This window comes from Herpailurus yagouaroundi, unplaced genomic scaffold, assembly GCF_014898765.1.
Source record: "Herpailurus yagouaroundi ecotype Mexico unplaced genomic scaffold, PumYag 28, whole genome shotgun sequence".
In the NCBI taxonomy this organism is placed as follows: Eukaryota; Metazoa; Chordata; class Mammalia; order Carnivora; family Felidae; genus Herpailurus; species Herpailurus yagouaroundi.
The window spans coordinates 61,469,886-61,486,875 of record NW_024412376.1 but is presented as its reverse complement, the minus strand read 5'-3'; the positions used below and the strand labels follow the sequence as shown (position 1 = coordinate 61,486,875).

At 36.8% G+C, this 16,990-nt stretch overlaps 1 protein-coding gene across 2 annotated transcripts in view; it reads left to right on the top strand.

Annotated features, from left to right (window-relative positions):
• FAT4 (FAT atypical cadherin 4) overlaps positions 1 to 16,096 on the top strand; it is a 175,318-nt gene extending 159,222 nt beyond the window's left edge. For both annotated transcript variants that reach the window (XM_040474420.1, XM_040474426.1), the window contains 5 exons: positions 108 to 287; positions 3,454 to 3,578; positions 5,457 to 5,674; positions 9,985 to 10,246; positions 13,040 to 16,096. In XM_040474420.1, the coding sequence (XP_040330354.1) occupies positions 108 to 287; positions 3,454 to 3,578; positions 5,457 to 5,674; positions 9,985 to 10,246; positions 13,040 to 14,904 (2,650 nt within the window). In that variant the 3' untranslated portion in view covers positions 14,905 to 16,096. The remainder of the gene's footprint in view (positions 1 to 107; positions 288 to 3,453; positions 3,579 to 5,456; positions 5,675 to 9,984; positions 10,247 to 13,039) is intronic.
• The last annotated feature ends 894 nt before the right edge of the window (positions 16,097 to 16,990 follow it).

The window sequence follows — 16,990 nt, the reverse complement described above, 5'->3', positions numbered from 1 at the left end:
CACTATAACACATGCCAGAAAGTTATATTCACTCTTTTTAAAGCTAAACATTCTACTGAAATCTATCATGTTGGAGCTAATATACTTATCTTTGCTTTCTCATGTAGGACTCTTGACGTTCAGCCAAATCGAGTCACAGTTGGAGGTATCAGATCCCTAGATCCGATCCTTCAGAGGAGAGGACACGTGGAAAGCCATGATTTTGTTGGGTGCATAATGGAATTTGCAGTCAATGGAAGGCCTCTGGAACCCAGCCAAGCTCTGGCAGCACAAGGCATCCTAGATCAGTATGACAATTTTATTTCTTATTATTTTAAATAAAAATGAACAAAATGCATGATAATTGAGCATCCAAAGCTGAAATTATTGTGACCACAGTTCTAAAAGTATCAAATGTTTTACATTGTTTTGAATTAAAAAAAAAATTTTTTTTTTAACATTTTATTTATTTTTGGGACAGAGAGAGACAGAGCATGAGCAGGGGAGGGGCAGAGAGAGAGGGAGACACAGAATCTGAAACAGGCTCCAGGCTCTGAGCTGTCAGCCCAGAGCCTGACGCGGGGCTCAAACTCACGGACCGCGAGATCGTGACCTGAGCCGAAGTCGGCCGCCTAACCGACTGCGCCACCCAGGAGCCCCTTTACATTGTTTTGAATTTTAAATATTCACTTCATTTAATTACTTATTTAATTTAATTACCACCAGCTAACTTTTACAGTTAACACAGAAATTATTTGAATTAATTAACTTATTAAATTTAAATATTTACTGTTTGGTATAAAATGTGATATTTACTTAGAAAATTAACTCTTATTTTCTAGAGTGTAAGAAAAATATACGTATGCTTTTATGCCTATATACTCTTCAAAACAGTTGTGAAGATTATAATGACAAGTAGATGAATCACATAGAAAAGTATCTGCCACATAATGATGTATAAATGTTAGTAATAATGTATACAAAAAAACTTTTGATATTAAATAGCTTTACATACAAACATATATTTTCAAAATATACCTTAGTACACTTTTAACAAGCAATAATTTGATTAATTGTAAAACATTTTATTTTCCTATGTGCTTATTGGTTAAGGTTCCCTGCAATGATTTTGGAATTGTGAAAATAACACACTTTATTCTAAAAATTAATCTTATTCATAATGAAAATTGGAAAATTCAGAAAAATATAAAGTATCCTATGCACCACCCAAAGACAAACACTCTTAACCTCATTGTGAGGTTCATGACTGCCTGCTGTTCCATCATATGAATGTGCCCTATTTTAACTATTATTATACACTTTACTTGTTTCTAATTTTATTAATATATTAAAAGCCCTGTGGTTAATACTATTCTTAATATTTTTAGTCTGTTTTAACTTTTACAACCATTTTATGAGATAGATAATATTTATTTCTGAGCTACTCAGTGTTTTAAAAAATTTCTCAAAGTCAACAAGCTGGTGAGTAGCAAAGCTAAGTCTTGAATTAGGCACTTGGACTGAGGTTAGTTACAAATAAATGAACAAGGCAGATTCTTGCTCTGGAGGAGTTCATTGTCTTCAATTTCGTGATTACTAATCTCTAATGCGGCCATGATTTTGCGTGGCAACATATTCTATTCCCCAGTTTAATCATTTGCTCACTTTTCTCAATTACTTTCCAGCCTCCCCTTTTCACATACCCCAAATATCACTCCTGTACCATCTTTCCCAGCTAATGACTTTGCTTCCTACCTTGCTCGGAAAATGGAAGCAATCAAAAGAAAACTTCCAAAAGCTTATTCCTCCACATTTGCCCATGCACGTGTGCATCCCATGGTCTACATTGCATCCTATTACTATGAACGAACTGCTCCTATTCCCATAAAGACCAACCCCTTTTTATGTAAAAGGCTCAGTCCCCTGCAATGTTCTAAAAACAATAGTCCAGCTGTCTCCTTGGCATGTCTTTCCTCATTTAAATCCATGCTGCTATTTCTCCCATTTTATTTTTTGTAAAAACTTTATTAATCCCATTTTACTCTCTAATTACCATCCTCTCTCTTTTTGAAAAATTGTTCTTTGTCAAAGTGATCAATAACCTTTGTGTTGCTAAAATCAATGGTCAGTTCTCATCTTCTTTGAATTCCAATGTTCATTTCTTCCTCTCCCTAAAAATACCTCTATCAGCATATGGTACAATCCTGGTTTTCCTTTTCTCATCTGGTTGACCCCTTCTCTTTTGTATATATATTCATTCTTTAAATCATGTTTTATAGCCCTTGGTTTTAAGTACTAACTTTAAAACTGGTGACTCTTAAATGGTTATCTTCAACTTGGCCTTTCTTCTGCACTTTAGACCCTTCTATCCAGCGGACTACCCAATATCCTATGTGTCTTTCTAACAAATATCTCACACTTAAGTTTAAAACTGAATTCGTGGCCTTCTTTCCCGAAACCTTCTAAATCTATTTCTTCCACAGTTCTCTCTGTCTTAAATAATAAGTCAATCAGCCAAAACTGTTCAGCCAAAACTTTTAGACTTACCTTTGATTCTTCTCTTTCTGACATACTTCACATCCAATCTACCAACAACCAGAATGACATTTAAAAACAGATGTTCGTCCTAAGCCTGACTTACAAGGCCTTCATGATCTAGCCTCTTTCTCCACTTTCTCACTGTATTTACATATGCTTCTTTTTCTTGTTCACTCTGCTCCAACCATACTGGGCCCCTCGGTGTTCCTCAAACATATTAGGTACAATTTAACTTTCTTACTTGCTGTTTCCTCTGTCTGGAGTGATCTTCTACCAAATATTCTTCATTCTCTCAATTTGTTTAGGTCTTTACAAAAATATGTCCTTCCTTCACTGATGAATCTACCCTCCATCCTAAAAAAAAATCTCTCGATACCCTTTGTCTATCTTAATTTTCCAAAGAACTTTCTTTATCCTAACATATTACATATTTACCTAATTTTTGTTTTGTTTTGTTTTGCTTTTTGACTGCCTCCTACACAAGGGAAAATAAATACTCCACGACATGTGGATTTTTCAACACTTTGCCCCCATGCTTAGAATAGTATGCTTGTAATTGGCATATGGTAGACATTTAATAGACATCAGTTGATGAATTGTCTGGAGGAGATGTATAAGCAAATAAATATGGGGGCCTTAGATTACATTAACCAAAGATGTCCTACTCAAATAAGAATTAATTAAAATAATAAATTATCACCTCTTTTTCTGTATTGTGTAAGATGTTATTTGGTTTAACTTTCTCCTTTTTGAATGAGGCAAGCCCTGTGTTACAGCTCCTAGTTTGACTAGATGCCCCAAATATAGTCGTAACTTGAGTTTCCAAGAAGTGAGTGCATGAAACTAAGCAAGTTAATAAAAGCTTATATCTAGTTTTAACAAATCCCCCACACTTTATTTTGTGCCTTATGAGTCTTTATTATTATTTCATTTTAGATGTCCCAGACTAGAAGGTGCTTGTACTCACAGCCCCTGCCAACATGGTGGCACATGTACGGATTACTGGTCATGGCAGCAGTGTCATTGCAAAGAAGGACTAACTGGGAAATACTGTGAAAAATGTATGCAAGCTGTTTTCTCTTCCACTGGAAATTATAGTAATCATGAAAAGTATAAATATATGCACTTAAATATGTAATTATATTCAAAGAAATTTTTTCATTCTAAATGTTGAAAATAATAAATGGGTAACAATTAGAAACTATAGTGACATTTTACATTTATTTTTTTAACCTGAGGAAGAGTGATATTCATTCAGAATTATTTACTAAGTTGTTAATTTCCATTTTATGAATTTATGAATTTAGCAAAGCTAATTTATAGGAATGCTATACAAATACAAGGCCAAGGACTATATTCAGGTTTGGGTCTAATATTATCTGCCTTTAAGGAATATTTCTCCAGTAAATATTTTGTATGTGGTAGAAAAATGTAAATAATAAATGACCAAACACTGAGTTCAAACCATCATACAATGGCAGTATAATCTATTACAATTAAGGGTGATACTTGCATTTTAATTTACAATTATTAGAATTGGTTTTGAGTCTTACTTTTTAAATCTTTGTATGATTATTTGTTTTTTAAACCCTACTACTGTTTTTTAATAAGACGTTAGAGGCGTTCAAGCCATCATTAGAACACAGCATTCTCTAATTTCAAGCTGTACATCCCACTAACTAACCCTAATGGAGTTTCTTCTATAAAATTTGCCTTATTTTCAAGTATATGGTTAATACTCAAATCATTGCAGTTATTTGACCACTTCCCAAGGAGTCCTAATTATATTATAAGAATGAATATAAATTCATGATCACGTTAAGGGTATACTGTAGTCAAAAAGATCTTACTAGCAGAAGATATAATCATATTGAATTAGGATAACATCAAAACAACAAAAAAGTATGTTGTCAGATAGTTTTTTCATTAAGTAATGAGTATTTATAAGTAGGAATCCAGTTATGCCTGGAACATGAAATGAGTCATCGGCTTGAGAGATGTCTGAGGTTCTTTTTTTAAAATTGAGATATAATGCACATACTATAAAATTTAGCTCTATAAAGTATACTATTCAGTGCTGAAACCCTTTTGAGCTCATTTGCTTTATGTCTTTTCTTTAGCTATATTAACTGTTATGATAACAAACTTCTAAAGTTCAGTAGTGTGAACATTTTACCAAATTATGATAAATTATAATTATACAGTACAGTTACACATAATGATAAATTAAATTCAACATGATTATATGATGATTGCTAATAATAAAATTAATACAAATTAAATATTTGTTCACTTCTTTGTCCAAATTTCTAACATGCTAGAGACTTATGACTACAAATCATTCAACTCTGAACACATTTATAAATTTTGGAAATAAAGTAACACTTATTATAAACACATTTGCAACTCCATGTTTTTAACAGGTGGTATCTCTATAAGTATTCATGATTTATATGCTATACCAAATATTTTTTTAAATTTTTTTAATGTTTATTTATTTTTGAGACAATGAGAGAGATAGAGTGAAAGCAGCAGAGAGGCAGACAGAGGGAGACACAGAATCTGAAGTGGGCTCCAGGTTCTGAGCTGTCAGCCCAGAGCCGGTGGCGGGGCTCATAGTCACGAACTATGAGATCATGACCTGAGCCAAAGTCGGACCCTTAACCAACTGAGCCACTCAGGCGCCCCTGCTATACCAAATATTTTATTGAATATTACCCAAATGATTGATTCTGATTTTGATTTAAGCATTTGAAATTACCTTATACAGTAATTCACAAATGGAATTTTTTTTTTTTTTCCCAAGAGGAGGATTGGGGAATATGGATTCCCAAAACCTGATATTTTATTGTCCTTCTTTATAATTTTTGTCACTTATAAAAACTTCTTCAGAAGCCAAATGGATGCATTCATTTTTCCCTTTCTTCGTTGCCTTTCAGCTATTACTCCTGACACTGCGTTATCATTAGAAGGCAAAGGGCGCTTGGATTACCACATGAGTCAGAATGAGAAGCGGGAATATTTGTTAAGACAGAGCATACGAGGTGCCATGTTGGAGCCTTTTGGTGTGAACAGTCTGGAAATAAAATTCAGAACAAGAAGCGAGAATGGCATTTTAATCCATATCCAAGAAAGCAGCAATTACACTACTGTGAAGGTAAGATAAAAGCTAATGGTGACTTCATTTGATTAGACCGCCTGCTGTGTCATGATTTAAATCACTTCGCCCATAATTTCTGTCCTTTTCTTTACAACCCATTAGAGTTCCGACTAATACTGGGCACTATTCCAATATCATCTATCTTAACTATTCCCCAGGCATTGGCCAGAGTAACAAAGATCTGAATGGTTTGCTTTCTAAACACTTTTGTCTTGGTTTAGAGTAAAGACCACTGCTAGGTAGGCCAGCATAGAAAGAATTTGTTGCAATCTATTTTGTCAAATAAAAATTTATATTGCTTTTCTTTCTCTACTTTTAAACAAAGTAAGACAAAAAGATAATGTGCTTTTGAAGTGAAAAAAAAAAAAAAAAAAAGCTCCAGAAATCATTCCAAACACTGATATGTTTACATTAATTGGTGGGGACAAGAATAAGAAAAAAAAACATTTTTAAGTTATCTGGCTTTATTCTGGAGCATATAGTCAATTAACTATCTAGGTAAACCCTGTGAAATTAAGTATCTTTGGAATTATTGCAAGTTAAATTCCCCCTGACTACCCCAAAAAATTTCTAAAAACATTGTTTTTAAACATTCTGTTTTATGAGAACAATGTATTGATTTATCATTAGGCTTTTACATAATATTTTAAACTATAAATGAGATGCTAACCCAGTGAATAATTTCCCAGGATATGCATTTTCCTTCAGATTTAGCTTCTTAATTCTAAGACTATTATATTAGTCTGCTTTCTTTCCCACAAATAAGACTTCACCTTTTAAATCATCAGTTTCTTTTGACTGATTTTGATTAATATCATTTTGATATTATAATTCCACTCATAATTTTTACATGAATTTTGGTAAATTCTGAAGAAAATAAACTCAGACATCCTGTATTCTCTTCACCTATAAATTAATATTTTGAACATTACTAAAAGCTTAGTTCATGAAGAAAAAAAGCAATATGCATAGAGAATTACTCCATTTAACTCACATATAATATTTAAAAATAAAACTGACATTCACCTCTGAACTTCAGCCTTTTTATTCTTAAAATTTCTCTCCATCCAAGTCAACTCTGGTTGTTATGCTGCATGCACATATCTTTAGGAAGTAGTACAAAAAATATTTTTAAAAATCTTAGTCCTCACAGTCCAGTCATTCCCAACTGTGGATGATTTTACCCTCTCTTCCCCCCAGGAGACATTTGACAATGTCTGGAGGCATTTTTTATTGTCACAATGGGGAGGGGGTGCTACCAGCATCTAGTAAGTAGAGATCAGATATGTCACTAAATATCCTACATTGCACAACGCAGCACCCCAAAACAAAGAAGGAATCTAGTCCAAAATGTCAATAGTGCCGAAGTTGAACAACTCCGCTCTAATCTAGTACAAAAGAACATCTTCAGGTTATAAGTTTACCTCCATATTCAACCAAGGAGCCCAGTTCAAAATTAATAAAGCTACTGCAAAACAAAGCATCTATGTCATTATATTATGATTTTATTTGGTGTTTATAATTTGTATTGGAAAGTGTATCAGAACCAAAGAAAGTGGAAGTACAGAAAGAAGTAAAGCTTCACAGCCTACAAGAAACACTTTTTGTATGCGTTGAGAGGCTTTGACATTGAGGTCTGTGCATTATCTGTTAAGCTGCTTCCAAGTCCTCGTGCCATTTAAATGACATATGAAATATTTCTGTACATTATCTCTTTAAGCCAAGAGATACAAAATACAATGTGGTTGAAGAAATCAGAGAGAGAATATTTTTTTTTTTTCCTTAAGGAAGAAGCTGAATGTCAGGATCCATTTTTGTCACCATAAAATCTTGCATTTCCAACAGGACGGCAGCATTCAACTTCTCCAGATATTCTTACATTGGTAGCAAGCACTTAGAAAGAGATTTTTTTCCTGAAGGAAAAGTAAATGCTAATGAATAAAAATAATGACTAATGCAGACCAAAATGCACATTTCTTTTCTATGAATATTTTGAAAAGCAGCTTTTCAGAGATTAAGGGGGTTGGCAGGTAAAGTAAGTAGATTAAAAAACCAGTGAATAAAGAGAACAAAATAGACGGAAAGAGAATGGCTATTGTAAGTAAGCAGGGAAATTATTCGGATGACAGGAATACGATCTACTTGCACAGGCTAGGAAGCTAGTCAGAAGGAACTGTTACTTTTCATTTAGTTTATCGGTGAGTAAGGGCGCTGGATTTTTTCCTTCTTTCTTTTGGCTCACTTTCTGACAGTTTCTTTCTGACAGTTTCTTTCTTCCTTCCTTCCTTCCTTCCTTCCTTCCTTCCTTCCTTTATTTCTTCTTTTCTTTCTTTTGTTCTTCATTCTCTGCATCAATCCATCTTTCTTCTCTCTCACACACACACACACAAAGGAATCAAGATGATCATTTTGAACATAGAAAAGAGAGTTGAGTAAATGAGGGGGAGTGTCAAGAGTGAGTAGCAATAGCAATGTGAAGAGAGGAGAATATGTAGAATAGATAGAATCTGTTCAGATAAAAAAGGCATTAGGTAGAGAGAATATTAGATTGAAAAACAGAAGGAAGCATACTCATGTCTAACTGTGCTGATGGTATATTTAAAGTGTTCTGCCAACCTCCCTTCTTTTATGGCATTTTGTGTATCTCCATATTTAGAGTTCTGTAATAATGTAAGATTACGGACTCTTATTTCTGTTCCAAATCAATCCTGTTTTCTTGATGTGTAGGGTTTCTTTGTTGTTGTTGTTGTCTGTGTTTATTTTTAAGTGGGGCTAGATGTATTGTACAGAGTTGGGATGAGGGATTCGGAGGTCTAGATCAAAAATAAATAAATAAATAAATACATAAATCTATGGATAAATAAAACCAAGCAAAAATGGACATAAAAAGTGAGCATGATGTTTTGAAGTTAGGAAGGATGCAAGAGCTGAGTAGAGGATCAGTGGGGAGAAGCAGAACATCAGGAATGTTACAATGGGCACTTAGGTTCTTGTTCACCCTACTCTATGGTGTATTCTAAAGACTCTCATCAGATTTGGTCAAATAGAAGGATGCCAGGGTTTGATCAGGTAGGAGGGAAACACAGTGCCGGGAGAGGGCTCTTCTCACGGCTTCTTTCCAAAGGGACTCTAGGTATCACCAATGACGGGCTGCTATTTTCAACGTGTGTTTCATGAGACATTGCTCACTTGATGAAATGTTATTGTCATTTAACCACAAGTCTCTTTTCTTTTCCCATCTGAATTTGGTACTGAATTATATTACCATCTAGAGAGACTCTTTAAATAAAATCTTACAGTATGAGTAACGTATGTAAATGTGTTAGGCATATTTTCCACAGAGTAAAAATGAACTGACTTTTAGTTCTACCAGATGTGTTTGTTGCATGTAGAAATAGCATCTGATCCGAGTGACAAAATCACTGATCCATCCATTCATTCCTGTCATTTGATACACAGTGCCACTTCATCCCCCAGCCCAGGCACCAGCTCTGTCTGGCAGCATGATGGGATTATGCTCTCTGAACCAAATGTTCATGTTGCCTCATAAATTATTTCATTTTCTAACGTGTCTCCTCAGAATACTGGAAACTTGGTAGCTGGAAACTGGAGTAGGAGCATTCTGTTACCCAATGTTCTACTGGGCAAAGTCAGAGAAACCAAATATCCCTTAGATAAATTGTAAAAGGCAGTCAAAGTGAAGACTTTCCCAGACACCTCATTATTAAGAATTCACTCATAATTTTCATCTGAATAAATGATATAAACAATAGGCATGTTTTCTTCTAAAATTCCAGTGCATATTAGATAACATATAGAAGAATTTCTTTTTGTCTATTTTTCCAACTATGTTTCATTTTTGCCTAAGCATTGATGCTTCTTTTTTTGCAAGTAGTTTTAACATTTTTCGATCACTGTGGACCATTTACTAAACTGATTGATTCTCTATACTTGTCGTTGTGATTAAATTATAAGTAATTACAAAAGGGTATATTTTACTTATCTTGAAATGGGTTTTCACTCCATTATTATCTCAGCTGTGTTCCAGAAAATAATTTTAGGCATCTTAAAAAATTAGGTATAAATATAATAACAACTTGAAAACTATTAAAACTATTAAATATGAAGGTATATGTTACCTAAATTTGTAGAGGAAGTATGGGTAAGTATGCTCTGATATAGCCAGACTTTTCAGCTAGCCTGTTAGCTTTCAGTTGATCAATATTGTAAGTTTCATTTCATTTCTATTCTATTTTTACTCAAGCACATCATAGCTTAATTGTGCATTATTTTAATACATTTTACAGATTAAAAATGGCAAAGTACATTTTACATCAGATGCAGGAATTGCTGGGAAAGTGGAAAGAAATATTCCTGAGGTTTATGTTGCAGATGGCCACTGGCATACTTTTCTAATCGGAAAAAATGGAACAGCCACAGTACTGTCCATCGACAGCATATATAACAGAGATATCATCCACCCTACACAGGATTTTGGTGGCCTCGATGTACTCACTATATCTCTTGGAGGAATTCCACCCAATCAAGCTCATCGAGATTCCCACACAGGTAAAAAATGCTTGCGTTGAGCAAAGGAAAGGTAAAATTATTCCTATAAAAGTAGTTGGACTTCGGATAATATCCATTATGACTATTCTAAGTCTCTCATAACTATCTTTAAGAAGTCTATAATAGGGGCACCTGGGTGGCTCAGTCGGTTAAGTGTCCGACTTCGGCTCAGGTCATGATCTCGCAGTTTGTGGGTTCAAGCCCCATGTCAGGCTCTATGCTGACAGCTCACAGCCTGGAGCCTGTATTCAGATTCTGTGTCTCCCTCTCTCGCTGTCCCTCCCATGCTCACTCTCTCCTTCTCTCTCTCTTTCTCTCAAAAATAAATAAAACAAATGAAAAAAAGTCTATAATAAACTATTGGTCATCACTTACTTTATTTTAGTCATTTACATTTGTTCTACCAAGTTCATAATTCATCCCATGGTTCTTCCCTTGTCCATCAAACATTTATTTATCCATTCATTCATGTGTCCATTCACATGGCAGATATTACTGAGCCCTGTACTTGGCATTGGGAGTGCAATGGTGGGCTAAATAAATAGCTACTCTCCTCATACAAAACATGGCCAAGTAAGGAAGGCAACATTGATCAAACCATTATACAACTAGATGTATTATTTTAAAATATGAAAAAGGATGTGAAGAAGGAATATAGAATTCTAAGAGATTTCCAAAAAATGAGAAAGGGAAATTTCCATGGGAAATTGACTATTGGTACTTAAAATGAACTGTGAAGATGAAGATGGGAGAGTATGAAAGATTAATTTACATTGATAGGAACTTAACAAAAAGTAGATAAAAATCATAGAACCTGACCTATTAGCACATTGGAGACTGATGTCATCAGGTAATGAAGGAAGTTGAAGAATGAAGCAGGGCCTCCTAGACCATGTTGCATTTTTGGGTTTACTCTCAGGACAGTGGGAAGTCAATAAAAAATTTATGTTAGGAGTGTCAAGACTAGACAGGTAGCGATATTAAAGATCTTCCAGGTTACAACATTGAGAATGCATTGGTGGAGACAAGAGTGGGCTTGCATAAATTAGCTGGGATGATACTGCAGTGATCTAGGCAAGGTATTATGTGAGTTCTGACTAGTGTGGTGGCAGAGGAGTTTAGAGGGAAGTAAATGGGGAAGAAATTTTTTTTAGGAATTAGAGTAAATCAAACTGTTGATGATCGTGGTGAAATTCAAGATGGTTTCTGACCTGTCAACTAGAAAAAGGGCAGCACCATTGAAAGAGGAAACTGCAGAGCAGTGGAGAGAGAAGCCTGTCTATGGGAAATATCAAAATGGTGGTTTGGGACACCTGGCGTTTGCACCACCTTTGAGAAAGACTTTTGGATAGATGGGCTATAATCAGGAATGGACACCAGCTGGAAATACATATTAAGAGTTAGCAGAGTCAAGCAAGTAACTGATGTACTGGTCATGGATGTGATAACCTAACATGAAGGGGTAGATTAAAAAGAAAGCCTGGAGCCTTAGCTTGAGCAGCTTTAGGAGTCAGTGGTTGATGAGAGGAAAATGAAACATGAAAGAGACTAAGTCATAGAAAAACAATCTGTAGAGTAGGAACAAAAGCAGATGTTACAGAACCTTATGGAAAAAGTGTATCAGGGATGGAAATGTCACTAAGGTGGAAGGATATATCAAATACGAAGAAAATTGGAAAATGCAGGGGAGGGTGATGGACTTAAGGCACAAAAGTATAAGTTCAGGTCGCAAGTTGTTCTTATATACTTAGCTTATTTTAGAATATGGACTATAATTCATTTGGATGTTTTAAGAAATAAGCCGAAGTAGATCATACTCTTTTGTTAGTGTCAAAATCAATTCTTGGGCTCTGGGACAGGGGCATTAGCAATATTAACACACTCAAGTTCAACAAAGAGTTTCTCAACCTTAAGAAATAATAATAATTACTACCCTCTAAAGAGCCATTTAAGATATGTTTTCCTAACTCTGTCTGTCCCACCTCATGAAGCGTTCAAGCCACAGTTATACTCTATAGCCGCCCTCTAGATGACTGCAAACCATTGTAATACCTAAGATTTTCCCTTTGCTCTTCAAGAACTTATGTTCAACTCCTTGGGAGCAGTATCACCTCCATTGAGAATGCATGATCTAATGATTACAACTATTAGCCTAGGGGCACCTGGGCAGCTCAGTGGGTTAAACAACTGACTCTTGATTTTGGCTCAGGTCATGATCTCAGGGTCATGGGATCGAGCTCCATGTCAGGCTCTGCATTGGGCATGGAGCCTATTTGGGATTCTCTCTCTCTCTCTCTCTCTCTGCCTCTGCCCCTCCTCTGCTTGCACTGTCTTTCTTTCCCTTTAAAAATATTTTTTAATTTTAAAAAATTGAGAAAAAAGCTATTAACTTATTTTTTTGTTCTTTATAAGTTTTTTAAATACATTGTATTTCTATGTATGCAATTCTTGATATATATATACTATAAAAATAAGACAAATAGATAATCAAATTAATAAAAGAGGGAGTAAAAGAAAATCTAGCCTGTCTGAGTCATTTATAAATTTTCAGAAAGAGCAGTATCTGAGCAATTCTCTTCATACTTTTGTCATGGAAATCTTATATATCTTACTAAGTTATGTCGTAAGACACACAGAGTTATTGACTTTGGACTGGCTGATGGCTCTGAGACTGTGGTTTCTTAGCTCTTGTGATGTGATTGGGAGGCTTCTTTTTACCATAGTTCAATGGTGCAGTGTTTTAAATGCAGCATTTTCTCTAAAATGCCTTACTGCTCCTTCTGCCCCCTACAGGTTTTGATGGCTGCATTGCCTCTATGCTGTATGGTGGAGAAAGTCTTCCTTTCAGTGGGAAGCATAGCTTGGCCTCCATCTCTAAGACGGACCCCTCGGTGAAGATTGGCTGTCGTGGCCCGAACATCTGTGCCAGCAACCCCTGCTGGGGCGACTTACTGTGCATTAATCAGTGGTATGCCTACAAGTGCGTTCCCCCTGGAGACTGTGCCTCCCACCCATGCCAGAATGGGGGCAGCTGCGAGCCGGGCCTGCACTCTGGCTTCACATGTAGTTGCCCAGAGTCCCACACAGGGAGAACCTGTGAGACGGTGGTGGCTTGTCTTGGGGTCCTCTGTCCTCAGGGGAGAGTGTGCAAAGCTGGAAGCCCTGGAGGGCATGTCTGTGTTCTGAGTCAGGCTCCCGAAGAGATCTCCTTGCCTCTGTGGGCTGTGCCTGCCATCGTGGGCAGCTGTGCGACAGTCCTGGCCCTCCTGGTCCTGAGCCTGATTCTGTGTAACCAGTGCAGGGGGAAGAAGACAAAAGACCCTAAAGAGGAGAAGAAACCGAAGGAGAAGAAGAAGAAGGGAAGCGAGAACGTTGCTTTTGATGACCCAGACAATATCCCCCCCTACGGGGACGATATGACTGTGAGGAAGCAGCCCGAGGGGAACCCTAAGCCAGATATCATTGAGCGGGAAAACCCCTACCTCATCTACGATGAGACTGATATTCCCCACAGCTCAGAAACCATCCCCAGCGCCCCTTTGGCTTCGCCGGAGCAAGAGATAGAGCATTACGACATTGACAACGCCAGCAGCATCGCCCCTTCAGACGCAGACATCATCCAACACTACAAGCAGTTCCGCAGCCACACACCTAAATTTTCTATCCAGAGGCATAGTCCCCTAGGCTTTGCGAGGCAATCCCCCATGCCCTTAGGAGCAAGCAGTTTGACTTACCAACCTTCATACGGTCAGGGTTTGAGAACCAGCTCCCTGAGCCATTCAGCTTGCCCAACCCCCAACCCCCTGTCTCGACACAGCCCAGCCCCTTTCTCAAAGTCCTCTACTTTCTACAGGAACAGTCCCGCCAGGGAATTGCACCTTCCTATAAGAGATGGAAATACTTTGGAAATGCATGCTGATACCTGCCAACCTGGCATTTTCAACTATGCCACAAGGCTGGGAAGGAGAAGTAAGAGTCCTCAGGCCATGACCTCTCACGGTTCTAGACCAGGGAGTCGCTTAAAGCAGCCAATTGGGCAGATTCCTTTGGAATCTTCCCCTCCGGTAGGACTCTCGATTGAAGAGGTGGAGAGGCTAAACACCCCTCGCCCTAGAAACCCAAGTATCTGCAGTGCAGATCACGGAAGGTCTTCTTCAGAAGAGGATTGCAGAAGGCCATTGTCCAGAACAAGGAACCCAGCAGATGGCATTCCAGCTCCAGAATCTTCTTCTGATAGTGACTCACATGAGTCTTTCACTTGCTCAGAGATGGAGTATGACAGGGAAAAGCCAATGGTATATACTTCCAGGATGCCCAAATTATCTCAAGTCAATGAATCTGATGCAGATGACGAAGATAATTATGGAGCCAGACTGAAGCCTAGAAGATACCATGGCCGAAGGGCTGAGGGAGGACCTGGGGGCACACAGGCAGCAGCACCAGGGGTTGCTGACAACACACTGCCCTTGAAACTTGGGCAGCAAGCAGGGAATTTCAACTGGGACAACCTTTTGAACTGGGGCCCTGGCTTTGGCCATTATGTAGATGTTTTTAAAGATTTGGCATCTCTCCCAGAAAAAGCAGCAGCAAACGAAGAAGGCAAGAATGGGACAGCTAAGCCCGTCCCCAAAGATGGGGAAGCAGAGCAGTATGTGTGAACTTTATGTACTGGCATTGGAAAAACAGAAAAACAAGGAACACTCAAACCGTTATAAGGTTGCCGACGAAGGGGTATTCCATTTGCGAAAGAGGCCAGTATGGACTGGTGTTGGAGGGAAACTTTAAAAAATAATAACCACAATGCTGCTGAAACAGACTCCAAACAAGTCTTTAATTTAAATATGCTTGGTTGAATTTATTTTCCTGCATGCATCGTATTTTGTAACTAGTCATGTGGCATGCAGCGTTCGGAAAGTTTTTTTCTTATTTACCAATGTTTGATTTGTGATTTTTGAAATGAATACCGTTGCCATTGCAGAAATGAATTTGTGCTTTCACAGTGGGGTATGTGTATTGTTTCCATTGTGTTATCATCCTTATGTTTTGCATTGCAAGATCCTTGGGGTTTAACCAATCCTTGTAAAGTGTAGAAAGAGCCTTCCTCTTCTTGAATGAAAGACTAAGTATTAACACTTTCCAGAGCTGTAGATTCTATATTTGATGTTGCTCAGAAATGTCTGATATTTGAGTAGGTTTTACATGACAGTGGGTACTAAAATGAAGTCATTTTGTTCAGCACTTTAGAAGTTTCTTACAAAATTGTGTTAAAACTTCCGAATCTCTCTCTCTCTCTTGCTCTCTCTCTCTCTCTCTCTTTGTGAACAATTATGCTCATCTGACTTTCATCAGGCTTCCAATAGGAACAAAATGACTGCTTATTATCCTTAGAACACTGCTCCCTTCCTACCGTGGAATGATGTTCTCAGCAGCGCTTCTCAGAGACACTTTTAGAAGTTATTTATTGAAAAATGTTCTATGCTTTTAAAATTTTAAAGAATCGACCTAAAGAAAGCCTATGATTGGACTTTTCAGCCATTTGAAGTTTACCCCAAGTACCCAGTTTTTATAATTTATATAAAGTCAAATTTCAACTCTTCTTTCTTTCTGTCATTTTGTAGATCATTTTTTAATACAGTGTAAAAACTTTTTTTTACACCTAAGCTGTGTTTTTGATACTGATATTTTCCTATGCTGAAAAGTTTTCTTACTTTCAGGGAAGGTAAGAAAATACTTTTTTTACATTTGTTACTTATGTAACGTTCATATTTTTCACATTTTGATATTTGTAACATACTGTATGCTTTCTACTTGTAAATGCCAACAATAGAATTAAAATATTTATTTAAAATACTTTGCATTCGCAGTGTATTTTCATCTTTCTTTACTCTTTTACGCCCAACTTGAATAATCTCTACTTGTCAACAGGGGTATTGCAAGTTGAACTACAAACGAGAAGCATCATTTTCTTTTAAAAAACCTGAGTATGGATAATTGCCAGAGCAGATATTTTAAGGTCATGTTAGTACATTCCTACCTGTCAGAGTTCTTGAAATTCCCTAGAGCCTAATGAGTCTAGACGAGGTTGGGTCTTTGGGGATTAAGTTTGTTATGAACCTGGTTTAAGCCTTCAGGCAATAAATGTTTGGACATCCCCAGCAGAGTATGCTCACTCAAGGCTAGCTTTAGACCAGGCTTAGAGTTTTAGGAACAGCAATGAATTAAAGCTAATTATGGAAAAATGTCTGGCTCTCATTTTCTCCAAGGACCCAGCCCCAAATTTTCTAGGTCGGATGGTGGGTCGGAAAAATGACACTGATATCTCTGCTACACATACCTGTGTTTAATTTATTGATCACTCTGCTGCATAAATTCTAAACACATTTTTACATGTTATCCTGGCCAAGACAAACCTCTACTTTTAAATAGTCACCAAGAGTGAAACAATTCAGAAGGGACGAGTCCAGAACAAGATTCATTTGTGTACAAAGAGTTGCATCTGAAAGAATTGGATTTCTGCAAATTGCCTCACAATCTCAGAACTTTTTGCTATTAAATATCTGCACCATAGCGAATATTTGTTCAGAATATCATCCTCTAACGTTGGCTGTGCTGTATTGAAAATTTTAACAATATGTAAAAGTTTTTAGTGCATGAAATACGTAAACGATTTAGTAAGTACAGTATTTTTAAATTAATACCAACAGATTGAGATACATGCCAGAATTATTTTGTCATTTAATAATG